Source organism: Fundulus heteroclitus, chromosome 7, assembly GCF_011125445.2.
Source record: "Fundulus heteroclitus isolate FHET01 chromosome 7, MU-UCD_Fhet_4.1, whole genome shotgun sequence".
NCBI lineage: Eukaryota > Metazoa > Chordata > Actinopteri > Cyprinodontiformes > Fundulidae > Fundulus > Fundulus heteroclitus.
This window is the reverse complement of record NC_046367.1, coordinates 38,480,511-38,499,037: the sequence shown is the minus strand read 5'-3', so window position 1 is coordinate 38,499,037 and position 18,527 is coordinate 38,480,511. Positions and strand designations below refer to the sequence as shown.

The 18,527-nt window shown below is 38.7% G+C and overlaps 1 protein-coding gene across 3 annotated transcripts in view; it reads right to left on the bottom strand.

Annotated features, from left to right (window-relative positions):
- Window positions 1-18,527, bottom strand: part of adarb1b (adenosine deaminase RNA specific B1b) — a 208,073-nt gene that overhangs the window by 25,379 nt on the left and 164,167 nt on the right. For all 3 annotated transcript variants that reach the window (XM_036139598.1, XM_036139599.1, XM_036139597.1), the window contains 2 exons: window positions 8,476-8,550; window positions 2,414-3,330 (listed from right to left, as the gene is read on the bottom strand). In XM_036139598.1, the coding sequence (XP_035995491.1) occupies window positions 2,414-3,330; window positions 8,476-8,503 (945 nt within the window). In that variant the 5' untranslated portion in view covers window positions 8,504-8,550. The remainder of the gene's footprint in view (window positions 1-2,413; window positions 3,331-8,475; window positions 8,551-18,527) is intronic.

Here is an 18,527-nt window from a genome sequence, read left to right as displayed (position 1 = left end):
AACAACATTAGCTTTCCCTTTGAAATTAAGTATTTTTTTAAATGAATTGAATTCATCCTATAGCAGAACTTACTACATCAATTTGTTGTCATCAGTCATGGGTAAAACTGAGTGCAACTTCTGATTTAACACCAAGTAGAATGACGTTTAGCAGCAAAAACTTAACGTTGCCACTTTATTGGCCTGAGCACTCTTCTTTATAGTGTTGCTTCAGTAAATTGAGGTCTGCAGAGCTTCATTTAAGTACAGGTTTAGATTCTTTGGTGCCGTGTCTGGGATCGCCATCCTGTTTATGATCCAGTTTTGGCCCAGCTTAAGTTGTCAGCAAGATGGTCTCAACTTTGACTTTAGGATAATTTGATACACAAAGGACCACTCAATGAAAGCAAGTTGGCCTTGTCTAGTGATGCTAAGCAAGCCAAATAATCAACCCTCCACCACTGTGCCCAAGAGGTGTTGCTTTTGGCATTACTTCAAAAATGTTTTCATTAGCCTTATCTGTCCTAAAGATATTGTTCCAGAAGTCTTGGTGTTCATCCAAATTGCTGGGACATTGTAAGAGATTCTCCAGACAACCCTTCTTAATTACTTGAGCAGTCTTAACTGCTCTTCATAAACGTTAACACTGAATTCATTTTACACTAATTGTATTTATATAGTGTAAATTAGTCTCTTAGATCCACTTCTTTGTATTTTTTCTGTTTCTAGAGGCACTGCAGAGTCTGAGTTTGGGGTGAACTTGGATATTCACTGCTGGGAACACTAGTTGTCAAAATGTTTTGTGAATAATCTCTCTCACTATACAATGCTGGCCATCCTGACACCTTGTGACCCTCACCAGATGATTGGCAGCCTCAATTGCTTCTCAAAGGTCATTGCTAATGCATAACTTGGCATTGTGGTAAGATGCCTGCTAGAGGCTGTCACAATGCTGAACAAGGGTGGACTTAGTTTTTCCCATGACTGTTCAGGTGAAATCATTTGTACCTCACCAGGTAGACAAATGTAGAGCAACACGGAGTCAGAAAATAACTGGTAAAATCGTCTAAGCTTAGACATTGTTAATATCAATGTCAGCCATGCCCTTTGTTGACAGCTCCAGTTGTTACATAACTTTGCACATTAGTGCTGCAGACCGGCACTAAGCTGCTCCCTTACTATCAGCTGAAAACATGAACATAAACTGACTTTATAATCAGATGCTGCTATCTCCATTGTCTAACTATGCCAAGACCATTTTCTTCCCCAAATCAATAGTTAAAAATGATGGAAATTTAGACACAGTTTCTATCCAGGTTTAGAGCCAGGAGAACAGCAGTGTTTGCTAAGGTGCATGAATCTAAAGAACTAGTGTGTGAGTAAAAAGTTGCTGTAAGCTAGTATAAACAACAAATTACATTGGGTGTTATTTCCCTATGAAACTGCTGTGTGTCGCGTTTTGTGTCATGTTTTGTCTTTTATGTGTTTTTTTTTTTAAAACTTCATGATCAGGTCAAGGACAGGGCCAAATGATATTTGTTGTATTTTCTTTCAAAATACAACAAATATAATAATTTATATTAAGGATAACAAATTTTAATCAGTCTACAATATCATTCTGATTGTGTTCTACCAAAACCATTCAATATAATCCTATTTAGGATCTTTGCAATGCACTATTCCTCCGTTATTTAAAAACTTCCACTGCCTTATTTATTTCTAAAAGACCATTTGCCTAGGTAAATAAGAGATCAAAATGTCATCTGTAAGATCTTTGCATTTGTAGTTGTGTTTAGTGATGTTGAAGGCTAATCTTGCCTAGCTTCCTCTCTGTTCGGATTTAGATTATCAATACATTATTGTATTTGACTGCTCCTGTTCTTTCAAAAGGCTATATATTATATAACATTGACTGCAAGATGAATAATGTGCAGAACGGAGTGTGCTGGCTGACCAGGTTATAAATCATACACTGACCATTGCATTAGTAATACCCAGATTCATTTTAGCTTATTCTCAAATTAAAAAAAAAACATGATGATCCACTTGCTAATAGCTAATTAGAGTCCCAAGCTTTAATTGCTGAAATCATGGGAGCCTAGACAAGGACTCTGCTATTAATCTTGCTTTAATGGAGGCAAAGATCTATTTATTTGGAGATGAAACTCTCAGACAGCTGGAACTCAATAATGAAATGTAAAAAATAAGTTTGATAACTCAACTCAAAGGTAACCTGACTGAGCATTTGGTGAATAAGGAGCACTACTGAACCCCTTCAACCACCTGAAGAGGTCTACACTGTTTCAAGAGTTTACAGGTAGGTTTGACAGAAATATGGAACACCCAATAGATTGTAATACTTAAAATTAAAACAATCTAGTTTCCCAGTATTTGTTTAATTCTAGAGAAATTCTAAATAAAAAAGGTATCTTACCTGGGGAAGGTGAAGCTGCAACCCCTCTCTTGGTATGGGTTGCCTGGACGGTGTCTGGTCTAGCTGCATGTTGAAGAGAGCAGAGAGGGCGGCCTGTGCTGCCCGGGCTTTTGCCAGCTTTTTGTTGCGCCCTGAGCCTTCAAATGTCTGTGAGTCCACAGTTACTGACATCACAAAATTCTTGGCATGACTCTCACCACTCTCTGAGACAAAGTCGTACTTGAGGCCTGGCCTGAGCTCATTGAGGATCATGACTGGGTTTTTGCCAGTGGAGGGGGAGCTGAATGCAGATGAGGGGGGCAATGGAGCCTGGACAAGGTTGCTGCCAGGTGGTGTGGGTAATGGATACTCCCCTAGCGAGTTTGTACCATTGGAACCTAGATAGAAGGACTCCTCAGGTGCAGCTGGTGTCTCAAAGCCATTGAAGAGCATGTCAGGGAAGTCCGCTTGGTCTGATGTAAAGTCCGTATTCACTGTCAGCGTGCGGCCCATGGCCAGGTGAGCCTCAGATGCATTGGGGAACTGAACAAAGGAACGCAGCGCTTTCTCAGCTGCGTTCAGTTTAGCCTTCTTCTTGGTCGGACCCATGCCCTCAAACATCTGCCCATTGACCTCCACAGTCATGACAAAGACTGGTGCATGGACCGGCCCAGTCTGAGACAGCAGTTTGTACTGCAGACCTGGTTTGATCTCATTCAGCTGCATCAGGGCATTCTTTGGCAGCACCGGCCCTGGTGTTTTCTTGCGCTTCTTGGCCCGGAACTTGGAATGCGTGTGGCCATTGTTACCCTCCTCTAAGGGCCGCTTTCGACTGCCATGGCCGCTTCCATTGGGGAGCTGATCACCGACTCCCATCCCGTCTTTGCAGGACACGTTGTCCAGGTTTCGGTTTTCCTTAACGTCTGTGCTGCTTGAACCTGCGGTGCCCAGAAAGAGTAACTTACAACGCCTTCGTTGCAGGATCTTGTAAATGCAAAATTTATAGATTCCTTTATCACTCTTTGGAACTGAACCAATGATTTGTGTTCCTTTATAACAGCAAGTTAAAATATAATTAGGATAAAATTTATGAACCTATTTCACAGGAAAGACAAAAACCAAAACATCTGTATCTTCAGAGTGACACTAAATGCTCTAGTAGTACCTTTGCAAACATTTTACCTAAATTAAACTAACTACTCTTCAAAATCAGTAAAAATCACTAACGTTAGTATAAAGTAATAATGTGTTGTATTTTCATAAAAGAAAGTAGACACTTGACATTGCACAGCATTAGGGCCTTGAGAAACCATGCAAACGAACAACAGACAAACACAAAAACCAGAACAAAAGGGTTCCTTTTTGACCCAGTTTATCTTTAATTGCTTGAGTTTCTAAAGGAAAACCAAAAACCAATCGTATACTGAACTGAGGGGAACACATATCACTGATTCCAGTTAGCAAAGTGGATGGAATGTTGGGAAAAATTTTCATTTATAACATCCTTCAGCAAAGGCTTGATAGGTTACTCCTTGCGGTACTCAAGAGAAAGAGAGGCCGCAGTGTGCATGAGTGGGATTGTAGGTTGGGTTGAGGGAGTGCAGGGAAAGTAGTGCAGGGGGAGGAAGCTGAGGACCAGGCAAACAGGAGAGTACATCAAAGAGGCAGAAGGAGAAGACTCCACCTACTGCAGGATCCTAAAGGCTTGACTGGTGACACGGTGGAGGTTAAAATGCAGTTTACACCATTTACATGATTTTATCTCTCTTTTTTTTTTCAAACAAAGACTCCCGTATTTAAAATGAGGAAAGTCTGAAGAAACAAACAAACACAAAGGTTTTCTAATGAGGTGCCATTCATAAGACCCTGCGCCTCTGAGATCCCCCCCTTGGAGCTTGTCAGAGAGCAGAGTGTTGACAAATGTTTTGACATGCCATTACCAACTGCACACTGCCACTGACATGTCCTGAGTCAGGAAAAACAGAACAAAAAAAAAAAAAAAAACGACAAAATAATTTATTCTAAGATCACAAACTGCAACTCATTCAGTTTATGACCTGAAAACATGCATTTTTTATGTGGTCATGCATTTAGAGCATTGATATTGTTGTGTTGCAAATGATTTTGAGGCATACGGGTGTAAAATGTAGGTTTTTGCCACCAAAGCAGCTTAAGGGCTAAACCAGAACTAGATCTTGCATCACTCAGACTTGTTGTTTTCTACATAAAAAACAGACACATCTGCGTTTTTACAGTAGCATAATTTCTTTGCAGGGTTTCTACCAGAGAGATTTACAGGGGTGCAAGTCACTGGTAAAACTTTTGTAGTTTCCTTCTTTTGGAGGACCTACTGTATCTGCCACGGGGTGTTTTCTACCATCCACGTGTCATTTCGTACCCATCAGGACAAGTTTTCCATTTAAATGTGGTTATTTGACTCCAATAAATCAGTGAGAGGTCACCCAGAATTTTGCTGGTGTGATAAGGCCGTGTTTAACTTTTGGGTTAAAACACCACCTGGCTTATGTTTCTGCATAAAAATAGGTTTCAACTTGCATTTTTCTTCAGCAAATAAATTTGTGGTGTGTTGATAATAAATAAAATTAATATTCAAACTAAAACCTGACATTGCTGCCATGTTGTGCAAATAAAGGGAGTCTCTTTATTAACAGGCCCAAATGGTGTTTAGAACCAAAACCAATGGAAACAGGATCTAATAAATGGTTTCTAGAAATGTAAACATACATTAAATTATACAGACAATGCATTTTTTTTATATTTCTCTCTATAAATCACAAAAAAACAAGAGTAACAAAGTTTATGTACATGCGTAAAAAATATTTTATTTACAGGTCTAAAATAGTAACATGTTTTAGGGGTTTAGGGGCATTCCGATCCCAAAGTTTGGATTTAGATTAATTAAATCCAACACAATTCATTTTTTGTAAGTCTCTGGTATTGTACAAAACACCGACTGCTATTAAAAACGTTGTTTATACTTGTGTTATTATGACACTTTCTTGCTGGGATAACAGGACAAGTACAAAGATTCATGTATGTAAAATGTTTCCCTCATCTGGAACCAAACCAGTTCCCTGTTAAAGTGTCATTAGGCAGTTAGGAACCAGCGTTGGTTTAGCTCTGCAACGGCTTTGGTGGGAAAAAAAAACATTAATACAAAACAAACAAATGAAAGAAATGCCCAGACAAACCCGCAGCCTATCAGAATAGTGCTGGGACCTTGATTCTTGAAGGACAAATATTATTTTTTAAATACAAATAATTATTTATTGTTGCTCACGTTTGTTTCTCTGCAAAAGGCGAAATTTATAGAACCAACGGGTGCAACTGGTTACATTTCAGGCTTTTAAATTAATTTTCTTTCATAAAATTAGATAATTATTGTGCATCACGTTAGCAGTTTTATAGAATGTGTTGTGATAGTAAATAAAATTAAATAAACATAAAACATTTAGAAATCTCTGGCATGCTGTGCAAGTACAGTGAGAAAATGTCACAAAGAAAAATTTGGAGCTTATTATTATTATTATTCACCAAACAATTTGTTTAGGCAAAACACCGTCAAATATCTGTTATGCTGAAATTCAACATTTAATAATTTTATTGATCGTAATAATGAGAATCTGGATACCCAGTGGTGCTGAAAAATCAAAAACTGGATCAGACAGAAGAAAGAAGAGGCATAAAGCAAGAGCCATGCATTAAATTATGGAACAGACATGCAGTCGTGGTCACTGTCATGCTGGGATTTGTGTAATCAGCATTTAGAGGCAATATTAATTATAACGCACTGAAAAGATTTTAAATATTGAGTCCAAATTAAATGAATGGAAGAATCATGACTTTATTTTTGGAGCAACTTTGCTGTTGGGGTTTTGAGTTGACTTATTTTATTAGATACAGGCGCTTCAAGAGCTGCCAGGGTTGTCACATGAAAGCTAAACCTTCTGTTCTTTTCCTCCTCTGGTGTTCCCCTGGTATTAAAGAAATAGGAGCGTGTGAGCTAGGACTGCGTTTTATCTTCAGATACATCTTCCATGTACTGCATGTCTGGCAGTGAAAGTGTGAGAACGAGGCTTCAGAGGCTTCAGAAAGGCAACAAAGACAGTTTTGTAGCTGCATATTTCACATAACATGCCCCTCTACAAAGTGACGACAGACAGTGTGACACTACTATCAGCCTTTATCATCTTTATCACAAGTCAAGGCATTGTTGGGACACCAGCTGACTTTAAAAGTGATTATTGTGGGTGTATTAGGGAGACAGCTCCTGAGTTCAAACAAAAAAAAAAAAAGTCTAATTAAAGTTCAATAAGCTTGAGCAAATTTAGAGGTGGGGGGGGATATCTGATGTATCAAAGATTTGGAGATAAGTTCATCTCAAAGAGGTCTGGTTAAAAATTCATGTGGCATTTCTAAGTGTGGATGCATTAATTTGTGCCTATTTTATAAAGGCAGGGGATAAAATATACTCCTATAGTCATTCTAAAATGAAAGTTCATCTATCTTGTATTTTATTTAGTGTTATTAAAAGTGTGTTTAAAAACTCCACCCTTGCAGCTTCCATGTGATTTAAGTTAGAAAGTAGCAGCAAGTTGTTTGTTGCTGCCCATCAATCTGGGAATGGTCTTAATTCCATTTTCACTTCATTTTACAGTGAAAAAGATAATTAAAGTAATAGTCAGCTGCATATCTTCCCATCAGTGGATATAACAGGACATATAATCTGTACAATGTTCAGATAATTTACAAATAACCCAAAAGCTCCAAAACCTCAACAAGTCTAATTTGTTCATAAGATTTGCCAGAATAAATCTATTTCCCAATTGGCTGCGCTGTTTATGCTTGTAAAGCTGCTTCTGGAGCAAGGACCTTGGATAGATGAGAACAAAGTAGAGGTATTTAGTCATAAACAACAACAACATTTTAAGAAACCTAACAAAGAAAATCAGCTCAAACACGTTACACCCAACCTGCTGCCGCATTGTTTAATCTCTTGCCATATATGATGGCTTATATGATCGAAACATAAGGAAATGAAGAGGCAACACCAAGTCCTGCCACGCCTTTTAAGTGTGTGTGTTACTTTTGATGAGTTCAGTAGGAATAGTGCATGTGTACTGGCATCCATGGTGTGAAATTTACAGTGCTCTGCTGCTTCGGAACAGGTCAGATATCTTTCCGGTCCTTTAACTGTTTTTTTTTTTTATTACCCATATTTAAGAATCAACTGACTGTCTTTGTATAACGTTAAATGCACAATGAGTGACCCAAATGGGTCAGATAGTTGGCCGAATTAGGCGGAAAGCAGGTCATCAGGTCAGTTTTACTTTCAGTTTCAAGCATTCGGCTTCCAGAAGGAAGTAAATCTTTCACAGTGCAGACAGAGCTCTTGCATACCGTTTCAAGATATTCAGAAATGCTTTTATTGTGTAATTGTTGGAACATTTGAACAGTAGTAAAATAAAGACTGTAGCTGTGGCGCACATGTGAGGTAATCATGGGTTTTTTTAAATTGTTAAAAAAACGTACTGCAACCTGGCTTAGCAGTGATGAAACTATGTATGCTACACTTTTAAATGTAATGTAACACAATGCTGAAGCTGCATTTATCTTATGCCAGTGAGGTTATTGCTTAATCTGATGTGTTTTTGTACACTTGAGGTGAGATTTAAATAGTTTTAGAACCTGACAATGAACAGATCATTATATTATATTTGTTATATTATACTTCACAATGAAATATACCTTATTTTTACCAAGACTGTATTCTCACTCAGATCTAAATAACATATATTTCCCAACACAACACAAACAATCTGCTTCAGAATTATACTTTAAAGCTTTATTTTTTAATATATTAATTATATAAATCCTGTGAGACACATACTCCTGCTTTTTAAAGACAAAAATCGTATGTAGACAACAAAAGTTCACGCTGATTACGCAACATATAAAAAGAGAAGGATAAACAAGCAGGCAGACAGAAAGGAGGGAGGGAAAGTAAAGGTAAAAAAAAAAAAAGATGAATGAACAAATGAGAAAAACCAAGATGGACTCACTCATGTTTTCTTCCTCATCCACATCCATGGCGTCAGGCTTGTTTTGACCTGCGAGCAGCCTCGCCCCCGCAGCACCTGAGGGAGGGCGGACAGAAAGGCGTGTGAGCACAGACGGAGCAACACACACGCACACGTAAACTTATACGGAGAGCTTGAGTGGCTACAGCGATGATGAATTTCCTCGCTTGACATAGCGGTACACACACAAAGAAACATGCACACATTGCGCTGTGTAAGGAGCTCCTGATGTAAGCATATAAATATTCAGAGACGGAGAGATATCAAGGTGAGAGAGGGGCCCAGGGCTGACAGGCCTTAATAGCAGGAGCAGTCTATTGTGACTTTAATATCCCTGCGATTAGACTTCATTTCCCACTGCCTGCAGAGAGATATGCAGCTCCTGACATGGCCAAGTCGCTCCGCTGCTGCACACATGTGACTTAGCCCAAGGTGGAGGGAGCGATTAGAGATCCATTAAGCAACACTTTCAAACCAACATTGAACTAAATGATTTTCTGTAATTGGAAATATTCGCTCCAACTGACAATGACCAGTGAGCCTCTGGACTGTGTCGCTTTTTTCAACTCTTCAAAAATTATTTGGCAGAGATTTGCTATAAGTTGACTATAAATGTACAAATGATTAACTTCCTAAAAGTCTACACACAAGGAAACCGAAACCTTCAAATATGTTGTTTCACTCAGCCAACATTGTGGAAGACAATGGTTGAAGCAGCTTTGTCTCGTTACATGTAGTCCAAACACATGATGGGGGTTTGGACTAACTAACCAACTAACTAACTAACTAACTAACTAACTAACTAACTAACTAACTAACTAACTATTTACCTACCTACCTAATACAATCTTTGTGATGATATTTCAACCAAGAAGATTGCATGAGGGTGAAAAAAGCTTTATAGTCTAAGATGTATTAAAATAGCTAGTTAAAATATACAAAAAAGCAATCATCCACAATAAAATGAACAGTGAATTTTAGTTTTAGCATTGCCTTTAGTGGTAGGTGTTGGTGTAGAAAGGTCCAAATTGTTAGGCATGCTTTCTCAATCTCAACCTCCGAGCATTTTTTTTGCTAATTTAGATACATCCTGTAAAATTAATTATGCTTCGCAACATTTTTTGACCCATGTTACAGCCGTGGTATATGTACACAGGCCACCCCCAACACTGAATTACTCATTTATGAAAGTTCTTTTAAGGTTATTTAATTTTACTTGTCTAATACGAATATACTGTATTTTTCAGAATAAGGCGCACTTACAAATCCTTAAATTATCTAAAAAATTTATGGTGTGCCTTATATATTATTACCATTGTGCTTACTGGCCGATTTTATGTGATACAATGCGCAAGTATTACTTTGGTTAACAACAAATCCGCTCCACTCAATTGATATTCTGAGCATTACGGTACACTGTGTCACTACCTGACCAGACCCCTGAGCTGTCTACCAGACTGCCTGACTGAAATGTCTAAACTTGAAGCGTATTCATGTAAGACAGCCGCTCACGGAGTACATGTTAGAAACAATAAACCTAGTAAGTTAATTCAATATAAAAATTATGTTTATTTTGGCCTTATGTTAGAAACAGGGCAGTGTAGTCCAACTACTCTGTCCTCCCGATAGGGACAAATAGAGAGCTGTGGACGCGGAGGGGCGCACTGCAAAAAGGGAACTAAAAGAAAGTGAAATTTTCTTGAAATTAGTATATTTTCCGTGATTTGAGCAGCTAAATAAGACTATTTGCCAGTGGAATTAGTATTTTTATCTCTAAAATAAAATAATTAGAAACCCCATTTGAAATAAAATGATGGAGATAAATTGTTCTTATTTTAAGTGCAAAAATCTTATTTCAGTGACAAATAGTCTTCTTTAGCTGCTCAAATCAAGGAAAACTACATTAATTTCAAGAAAATTTTACTTACTTTTAGTTGCCCTTTTTGCAATGCGAAGTGATATTACACACTTGGGAAGAAAATGTAATATACCTTATAATCCGGTGCGCCTTATGGTCCAAAAAATACGGACCATAAGTAAACATATTTAAAAAAAATTAAATCAGTTGCAGAAGTCATATAACTGGCTCATTTTATCATACTATAACTGTTCAAATCGGTTTGTATTTAGTTTCAAATGTAGCACAAAAAAAGTTGAAGAAATAAAAAATGTTAGTAAGAGCAGGGTAGAGGAGTACAATCCGAGGCATATCAGAAAAAGAAAGCAAAAGTTGCAAATAGAGTAGAAGCAGAAATGAACATCATGAAGAGTGCGAGTGAAAGCAGAAAAAAGATGGCACAGTGATACAGAACAGATTGTGCCGAATCCATTCCCTCTCTTATTCGCCTTCCATCATTGCTCCCATTCCTCAGCCGAGACACTTTCTTAAACTAAAGTAAATGGGCTAATTAATCTGAGCTAATGGTGGGTGACAGCAAATATGCTAGCACAATTATCACCCTATTAAGGATTCATATTCCCACCCATAATTGAAAATGAAAAGGTGGGGTGAAGGGAGGAAGGGTCCAACAGAATGGGAGATGGGAGTCATTTTTCTCCGGCAGCGGCAGCCAGGTGCCCCATGCTTCGGCACGCTCATTCAGCGACCCAGAACCAAACCTACGCTCTCTTTCCACCGCACACAATGCAAGGCTGTTTTCTATTTCAACTCTTCTAATTATTGCCACTGGAATATAATGGGTAAACAGATTAGAGTTCTTATGTGAGCATAACAGTAAATGTAAAGCAGGACTGATTTTACTATGCATTTTTTCTCATTACCCCTACTGCCCAGTGTGGACTGTGTGGTCCAACAACGCAAATGTGTTAGTTTTGGTTTTCACATTAAATCATCTTGGTCATAAATCTATACTTAATTCTCAAATTAGGCACAATCAGTGGCTCAAGTCTCACAAAGAATTGCGTAGGAGGGATGCCTTGAAATATAAATTGGGTATTAAGTGACTACAAAGTCCTGGAGGGTAAAGGAGAAAAGACAACCCAAAATAAATTATTGCATTTTAGTTTTTACCAATGATATACCTTTTATTTTTTGAATGGACAAAAATTAATGATTCTTGTTTAAAGGGATAAGCCAATGTCTGGTTGTGTACTGGAAGCCTCAGGATTAGGAGGTCTGAGAACTGTGTTAGTTTGGTTTTTGTTGTGCATTATGTAAATTTTGGAGTAATCTCAATTTGGATTTGTGTCATATGTCAAACTATCTGATGACAAGGGCTGGGTATCATCTAGGTATCATCGATTCGATACGATTCTCGATATATAGCTCAGCTTGATTTGATTTGACTCCAATATCGATATTTATTACTTTCAAATTAATACTCAAAATCATTAAATCAACAAAACTAACCAAATATTATATTTATGTACAATTTATTGAATACTGATATATTAACAGGAAAATAAAGTGCATTTGGTTCGATGCATTTAACGCATCACAGAAACCAAAAATGTGTCCAAACGTCTGATTTTAGCGACGAAGGAGCTTCTAACATCCTGTCGGCCGTTCCACAAATTTGTCTCACTTTCACTTCCTCGCTGCCAACAGTAATGGGGCGCTGTAATAACGCCCCCTAGGGGTTGGGAGGTATATCGATATTGAAAGCCAGTATATCGATATTAAATCGCTTTTAAAAACATCGATATTAATCTTTGTATCGATTTTTATTTTACAGCGTAAGAAGCAGGCAGAGCAGCAGGGTAGAGTCTGAAAGCATTATTTTTGCCAACATACAGACAGTTGGATATTATTAACATACAGGGATTATTGCTAAATGTTTCACACACTTAAAAAAAACTCCACATAAGGAATCAATTTCTGTGATGAATTCTTCCCCATCTTCCAATTATCAAATACATGCAGATTTTATATCTCCAGACATTCAATGTTATGAGAAGGAACTGCAGTAAATCTACGCTTGTAGCTAAAGTCCAAAGGGACGTCCAAGTTCTCTCAAGGCAACTGGTGCAACAGGTCAAGTCATGCAAAGATACGTACACTTGCAGGTATGTCCAAAGAACAGCACACAAACAGCCAAGACTGGTTATCAAAACAGATGATGGCCATCCAAGTATCAGGCAGCATTACAGACCTTGGTGGCTTTAGATATGGGACTTATTGCGGGTTTGCATAAGCAGAAGACGGCAACACGTGGGCCCTTAAGATTTTTGCCTTGCCATTATATTTACACAATTGTGTGGGATTAAACCAGGGGTGAAAAATGTCGGTCCTTGATGGCTGTATTCTGCACATTTTAGCTGTTTCCCTGGATCGACAAAACTGGACCAAATGACTGGTTCATTACCAGACCTCTGCAGAACTACTAAACACTAAATGGTAAATTAGTCAGAATCATCAGAATCGGTGGAGTTGGAGCAGAACACCTTACCTTGAAGACTGGAGCTGGACACCTCTGGATTAAATGTCAGTGGGTGCGCACTGGTTCAAATATCAGGCTAGTGTGGGCCGTCATAGTGTAGAGTCAGATTAATTTAGTCCTTGCAGATATATTTGAGCTGTAGCCCCCAGTCAAATGATTCTCTATGCAACAAACCAAGTTAAGTACATTTGCTCGTTTCTATTTGGTGTATTTGAAGACATTTCCTCAAGAAGTCAAGAGAACCGTCCAAGAAATGCAAGGAGGAAGAACTTAAAGAGATGTCTACTTGTGATATTTATTGCTGTGCACCAAGGCTAGCAAAACTAATTCAAACATTTGCATACATGTGGATGAAAAAAAAAAAAAAAAAAAGCTGATCTAAGACAGCATCTCGGATCCTGAAACTGACCGTTTCTGAACCTAAATGACGGAAGCGGAGGACTTTAAGTGAGTCGAAAGAATCAAAGCCAAGAGCTGCCGACTATCTCCCTCCGCATGAATAAGCGATATAACGTCATCAAGCTGTTGTGCTCCCAGGTAATTCTGAGTGGACGCCAAGGGAGGCAGGGAGGGAGAAAGATGAGAAAGAAGATGAAAAGCCTCAAATTCAATCTGGCATGGTGAGAGGGGCTGAGGGGGAAATAAGGCGTTTTTGATTTGTCTCTCATGCCTCGCCTTGCGCTGCGACCGAGCGATAGAGCGCCGTGGCGGTGGAGGGAGTGCCAGCAGTGGACGGCTGGAGGGAGGGGGGGGTGCAGGTGGGCTGGGTGGATGCAAAGGTAAAGGTGAGAGAGGCGCAGAGGACAAGAGAGATAGAAAATGCAATCCTATTCCAAGAAAAAGAGAATCATTATCTCCTTTAAAAGGGAGGGAGATGGAAAGGTTTGCCCTTGGCAGGCCAAGCAGTTCGTACTGTAGCAAACAATCTCTCCATGATGGCAAGTACTGGGAGTTTTTTTTTTTAAAAGAATATTATTCTGGAGTCCATCCAAAATAAAATAGCTGTAGTTTATATACTAATATACTGTTTAAAGGTCTAATCTGAGCTGATTGTAAAACAACGGTACTTTCTGTCAGTCCACTTCTTGGAAATCAGCTCAATGACAGGAAAGGGTGTTTTAAAAGAAGAAAACAATATCGGGGGTGTTTTGTATACATCAGTATTTTTACAATGCTCCACTGGGTTACTAGGAAAGCAAAAAGTCGGTCGGGGAATCTCCAACACAGCGCGATGCCTCTTTAAGGAAAGCAGCCGAGCTCTGTGAGGAAGCACTCCAAAATCCAGGTTACATGTAATTTATGTACCTTGTGAAAACATAAAGGTAATTGTGAAATGAAAGGAAAAGGCTGAATGACAAACAGTTTTCAAATAAAAATCTGAAAACTGTGACATGAATTTGTCACAAAGCTTTTCACAACCACTGCTAAATTTAATATTTTTATTGGCAAAATATCATATTCAGAATGTCAATCAGTCAGAATGGATGGAGTCTTTTCACACACTGGATTTTGGTCTGGATTTGTCTGGGACATTCCCCCACATGCATTTGATCCAAACCACACCATTGGACTGGCCTATATTTGATTACATAAAACCAAATACTTTAAGGAAAATGCTTCCTATCAACAATTACATCCACGTTTTATTTTTTTGCTCACATTTCTCTCATAATTAAGAGCTTGACGTGAAGTCTAAAAACATTACCTGCATCTCAAACAAAGGTTATGTCCAGATCTGAAGCCAGATGGTTGTCCGGAGGGGAAAAATATGGAGTCCTATCTAACCAGATGTATTATTTAAACAGAAAGTTGTTGTTTGTTTTTGACAACATCATTCCGGCTAATTATTACACCTCTATTGTTTTCTGACTCCTCTGTCAGAAGGAGGGATTATACGGGATGCTTTCCCTCCCCTTGCTTACCTATTAAGATCAAACTGCTTTTTCCTGATCTTTACCGTAAACTTATTCGTCTGACCTTTCAGCACAAATAGTAAAAGATGGCTCCAAAAGCACGTAGGATGGGATCTGCCTTACTCAGAGGACAGCTCTTTTTACGACTCCTCTTCTTTTTAAATGCAGTCCCTTTTCATATTTGGTGACTAGGCAAGTCTTCCCTACAACAGGTTGGTACAACATCCTAGATGTTCATCTGGACACCAGGAATGGTTGGTGGAACGCCACCTTTTCCACCTGAGCACTGCCGACAGGCAAAGCGAGTGAACTGTCCTACCCAGGGACACAACGACTGAGACTGTCAGAGCTTCAAACCGACAACCTTTATGTTACAGGAAGAACCCTCTAGCTCCTGCACCACTGTCACCACTGAGGCAGAGGAATCATTGTTTTTGGAGATTCTTCCCTGAATTAGCTTCAATTCAGTTCAATTAAAAAATACTTTACTAACCTAAAAGGAAAATTAAACCTTGGTTTCAGGAAAAGGTGAGGCTATCTGTAAAACTTTAAGCTGAGAAAAAACTGGACAGTGTCCCAAAATATACCAGTGAATCCATCAAAGACAGGCTGAGAGTGCAGAAAGGGAAAGCCCTGGGCCTAGTCAAAGGCCAGGGGTCTAGTCAAAGCCCTGGGCCTAGTCAAAGGCCAGGGGTCTAGTCAAAGCCATGGGTCTAGTCAAAGCCCTGGGTCTAGTCAAAGGCCAGGGGTCTAGTCAAAGCCATGGGTCTAGTCAAAGCCCTGGGCCTAGTCAAAGGCCAGGGGTCTAGTCAAAGCCCTGGCTTTGATTTCATTGATTTCCTCATCCATCGGAGGACCTGAATGCTGTACATGCAAGAAACAGCCAAAAGGGAGGAGTGGGGGAAGTTTCTGATTTCAGAGGCTGGCGGATGGCTACAAGAAGCGCCTCTCTGAAGTTAGGGTGTAATAACCTTTTCCTCACATTGAAAACAAATGATCACAGATTTAATGAGTAAAACTAAGTTCTTTTACTTCAGAGCAAAAATCTTTCCCTGAGATAAATAACACTTAGATTAATATGCTGATATGTGAACATTTCCTGTGGAGGAACTGAATATTTCATTGGGGTGTCCCATTTTTTCCACTTGACTATAGGCAATGAAAGCGACCTGGATTATAATTGTTCCCGTGACTGGGCCGGTGTTGGGACGGCACCCGAGTTTATCCAGTACAGTAAACGATCGTGTTTGGTTGTTGTCCATCAATAATGCAGATGGAAACACACATCTCACCATGTTGTCTCTTCTTCAGCATGCAGGAATAATATTTTTCATAGTCGAGCTTTGACTCCGTTGACTCTCTGACAGAGACACACAAAGTAAAGCTGCCTCCGTTCCTCAGATGAATAATTAATGACCGTTCGTGGCACAAAGGCTGTTAGATTTCACTGTTGCTGAGGGGTGGTGTTATGATGAAGAAAATGCTTCAATCACACTTTTGAATGAGTTTCATTTTAAATTAAGTGCTATATTACTCCACCATTTGACCTATGAAATTAAATATATTGTGACCCCTGATCAAACAAAACTTAGAGTCAAATAATTGGCTACTTTTCATGAAAGCAGAACCATGAAACCTGGACTTGCTTCAAATCTTTATACGCAAAACTCCCGCCTCGACTAATTTCTCACTATGCATTCTAGCTGAAATCATCAGTATCATTAATATCAGTGATATTTTGGTTCGGTCATCGAATGGATGCCCTGTGGCTGTGATGATATAATAGTGAAGGGCTGCAGCCCTCTGATGAAAAGCTGTTGGCCTCAAAAGATCAAACACACCCAGACAGTAGAGCAGAGATGCAGGAATATGAACACAAACTGTGTCACTAGAGAGGAAAGATAACTCTGTCAAGGTTACACTAAAAACCTTGGCTTTCTATTTCTCTCTTTTTTTTTGTTTTTTTACAGTTCTTTAGTGGTTGAACATGTTTTCATCCATTTGTGTTGGAGGGTGTTTGTAATGTGACAAAACAAAAACTTGGTGAATAACTGAAGGCTTCAATACAGCCTCTGATGTTGGGGAAAAAAGACTTTACAAGCTGTGAAAAAAAACTACACATAAAGAGAGAGAAAGAGACCCGCGGTTTTATAAAACGGGCTTTAAAGCCACAAAAATCAAAGGATTTGGCACTTAACCTTTAGAAACTCTACAAGGAGAGGTTTCAGCGACAGAAATGTGTTTCAAATTTTAGTTCTTTAGTTTTGAATTACTTATTCAGAGTGGATAAGGAGGGTGCCTGCTTCTAACCTTAAACCTGAACAGGTCTGTTGAGTTCTCATAAAGCAAAATGACTGACAGTCCTAATGCAACATTTAATGCCACAACTCAAAATATCTAATTCTAGCACTGTTCTAACTACTGTAGCCTACTGTAAGTATTGGTTTCATAATTTTGATGTAGAAAACATTTTTATTTGGAAAAGGGTTTATTCTGCATGAATTGCATGGGATTTTGGAATTATGCTGTTTTTGTACAACTTTTAATTTTAATCTTTAAAATTCCAGGATTTGTACCAATCTTATTTTCAGGTGACGCATTGATGTAATTTATTGAAATTAAGAAATGTAATGTTACTGTTTGAGTAAAAAGGCTACTCAAACAGTCACTACTTGAGTAGCCATTTTACCAAATGCTTAAATAAATATAATAAATGTGTCAGTAATCACGTATTCCTGAAATACAACTTTAACTTTATTCATTAAGTCGTTGATCTTGAATCCAGGTATCCAGACCCGCCCGCCTGTCCTCAGGAACAAACAAGAACAAACTTCTTGGTTCTTGCTGAGTATGTAACAGGTTTAAATATGTGTGTAAGAAATGGTAGACCTGGGTTACATCAGAAAAGGCATCTGGTGGAGGAACTCTGCCAAGCCTGTATACAAGTTATTGTGAATTTCTGTAGCAACCCGTAAATAAGGGAGCAGCCCGACAGTAAGGGATTCACACACATTTTGGGGGTAACTACAAGGGCATCAACCATAAACTATCAATCAAAAATCCTTTAGATTCATTTTAACACTAATTCAGAGATGTTGATATTAACCAAAGTGGCCTGGATGTTAATAAGGTGTATTGACTGTAACACATCCCTGTTTTTTTAGTTTTTGTTTTTTCCTTCTAATGAAGAATTGATCAAATCTGAAAGAGTTGAGAAGCAGGGGCGGAGAGGTGTGGAAAAAAAAAGGCAGGGAATCAACCTTTTACTGTGTTCCAGCCATTTTATATGTGACAGTCAGTCATTCATCATCATGGAGTGCTGATGGTGGGAGTAAAGAAAGGTGGCACAAAAACAGAGCCAGAGTATCAATATGAATTTTTTATTTGATGGATTTTACGGAGGACTGCATTTCAGAAGGCAGGCAGAGTCAAGGTTCACAGAAAAATGAAGGCAGGGAAAGATTGAGAGGCCAGGTAATAAAGGCCAGGAAGGAGATAATGGTGTCCCTGGATATAAAGAACAAACAGAGGTTTTTTTTTCTTTATTTTCAGCACAGCAGACCATACAGCTGTGTTTAAATTCCTCCGTGTTTTGTCAGATTTTACGTTCCATTGAGTTTTCTTCTAAAGCTGCACGCGCCTCTCCACTATGGTTAACGCAAAAAACAAGTATGTTGGTGTGTTTTGTAAAATAAATATCAAATATTGAAGAAAAAACTTT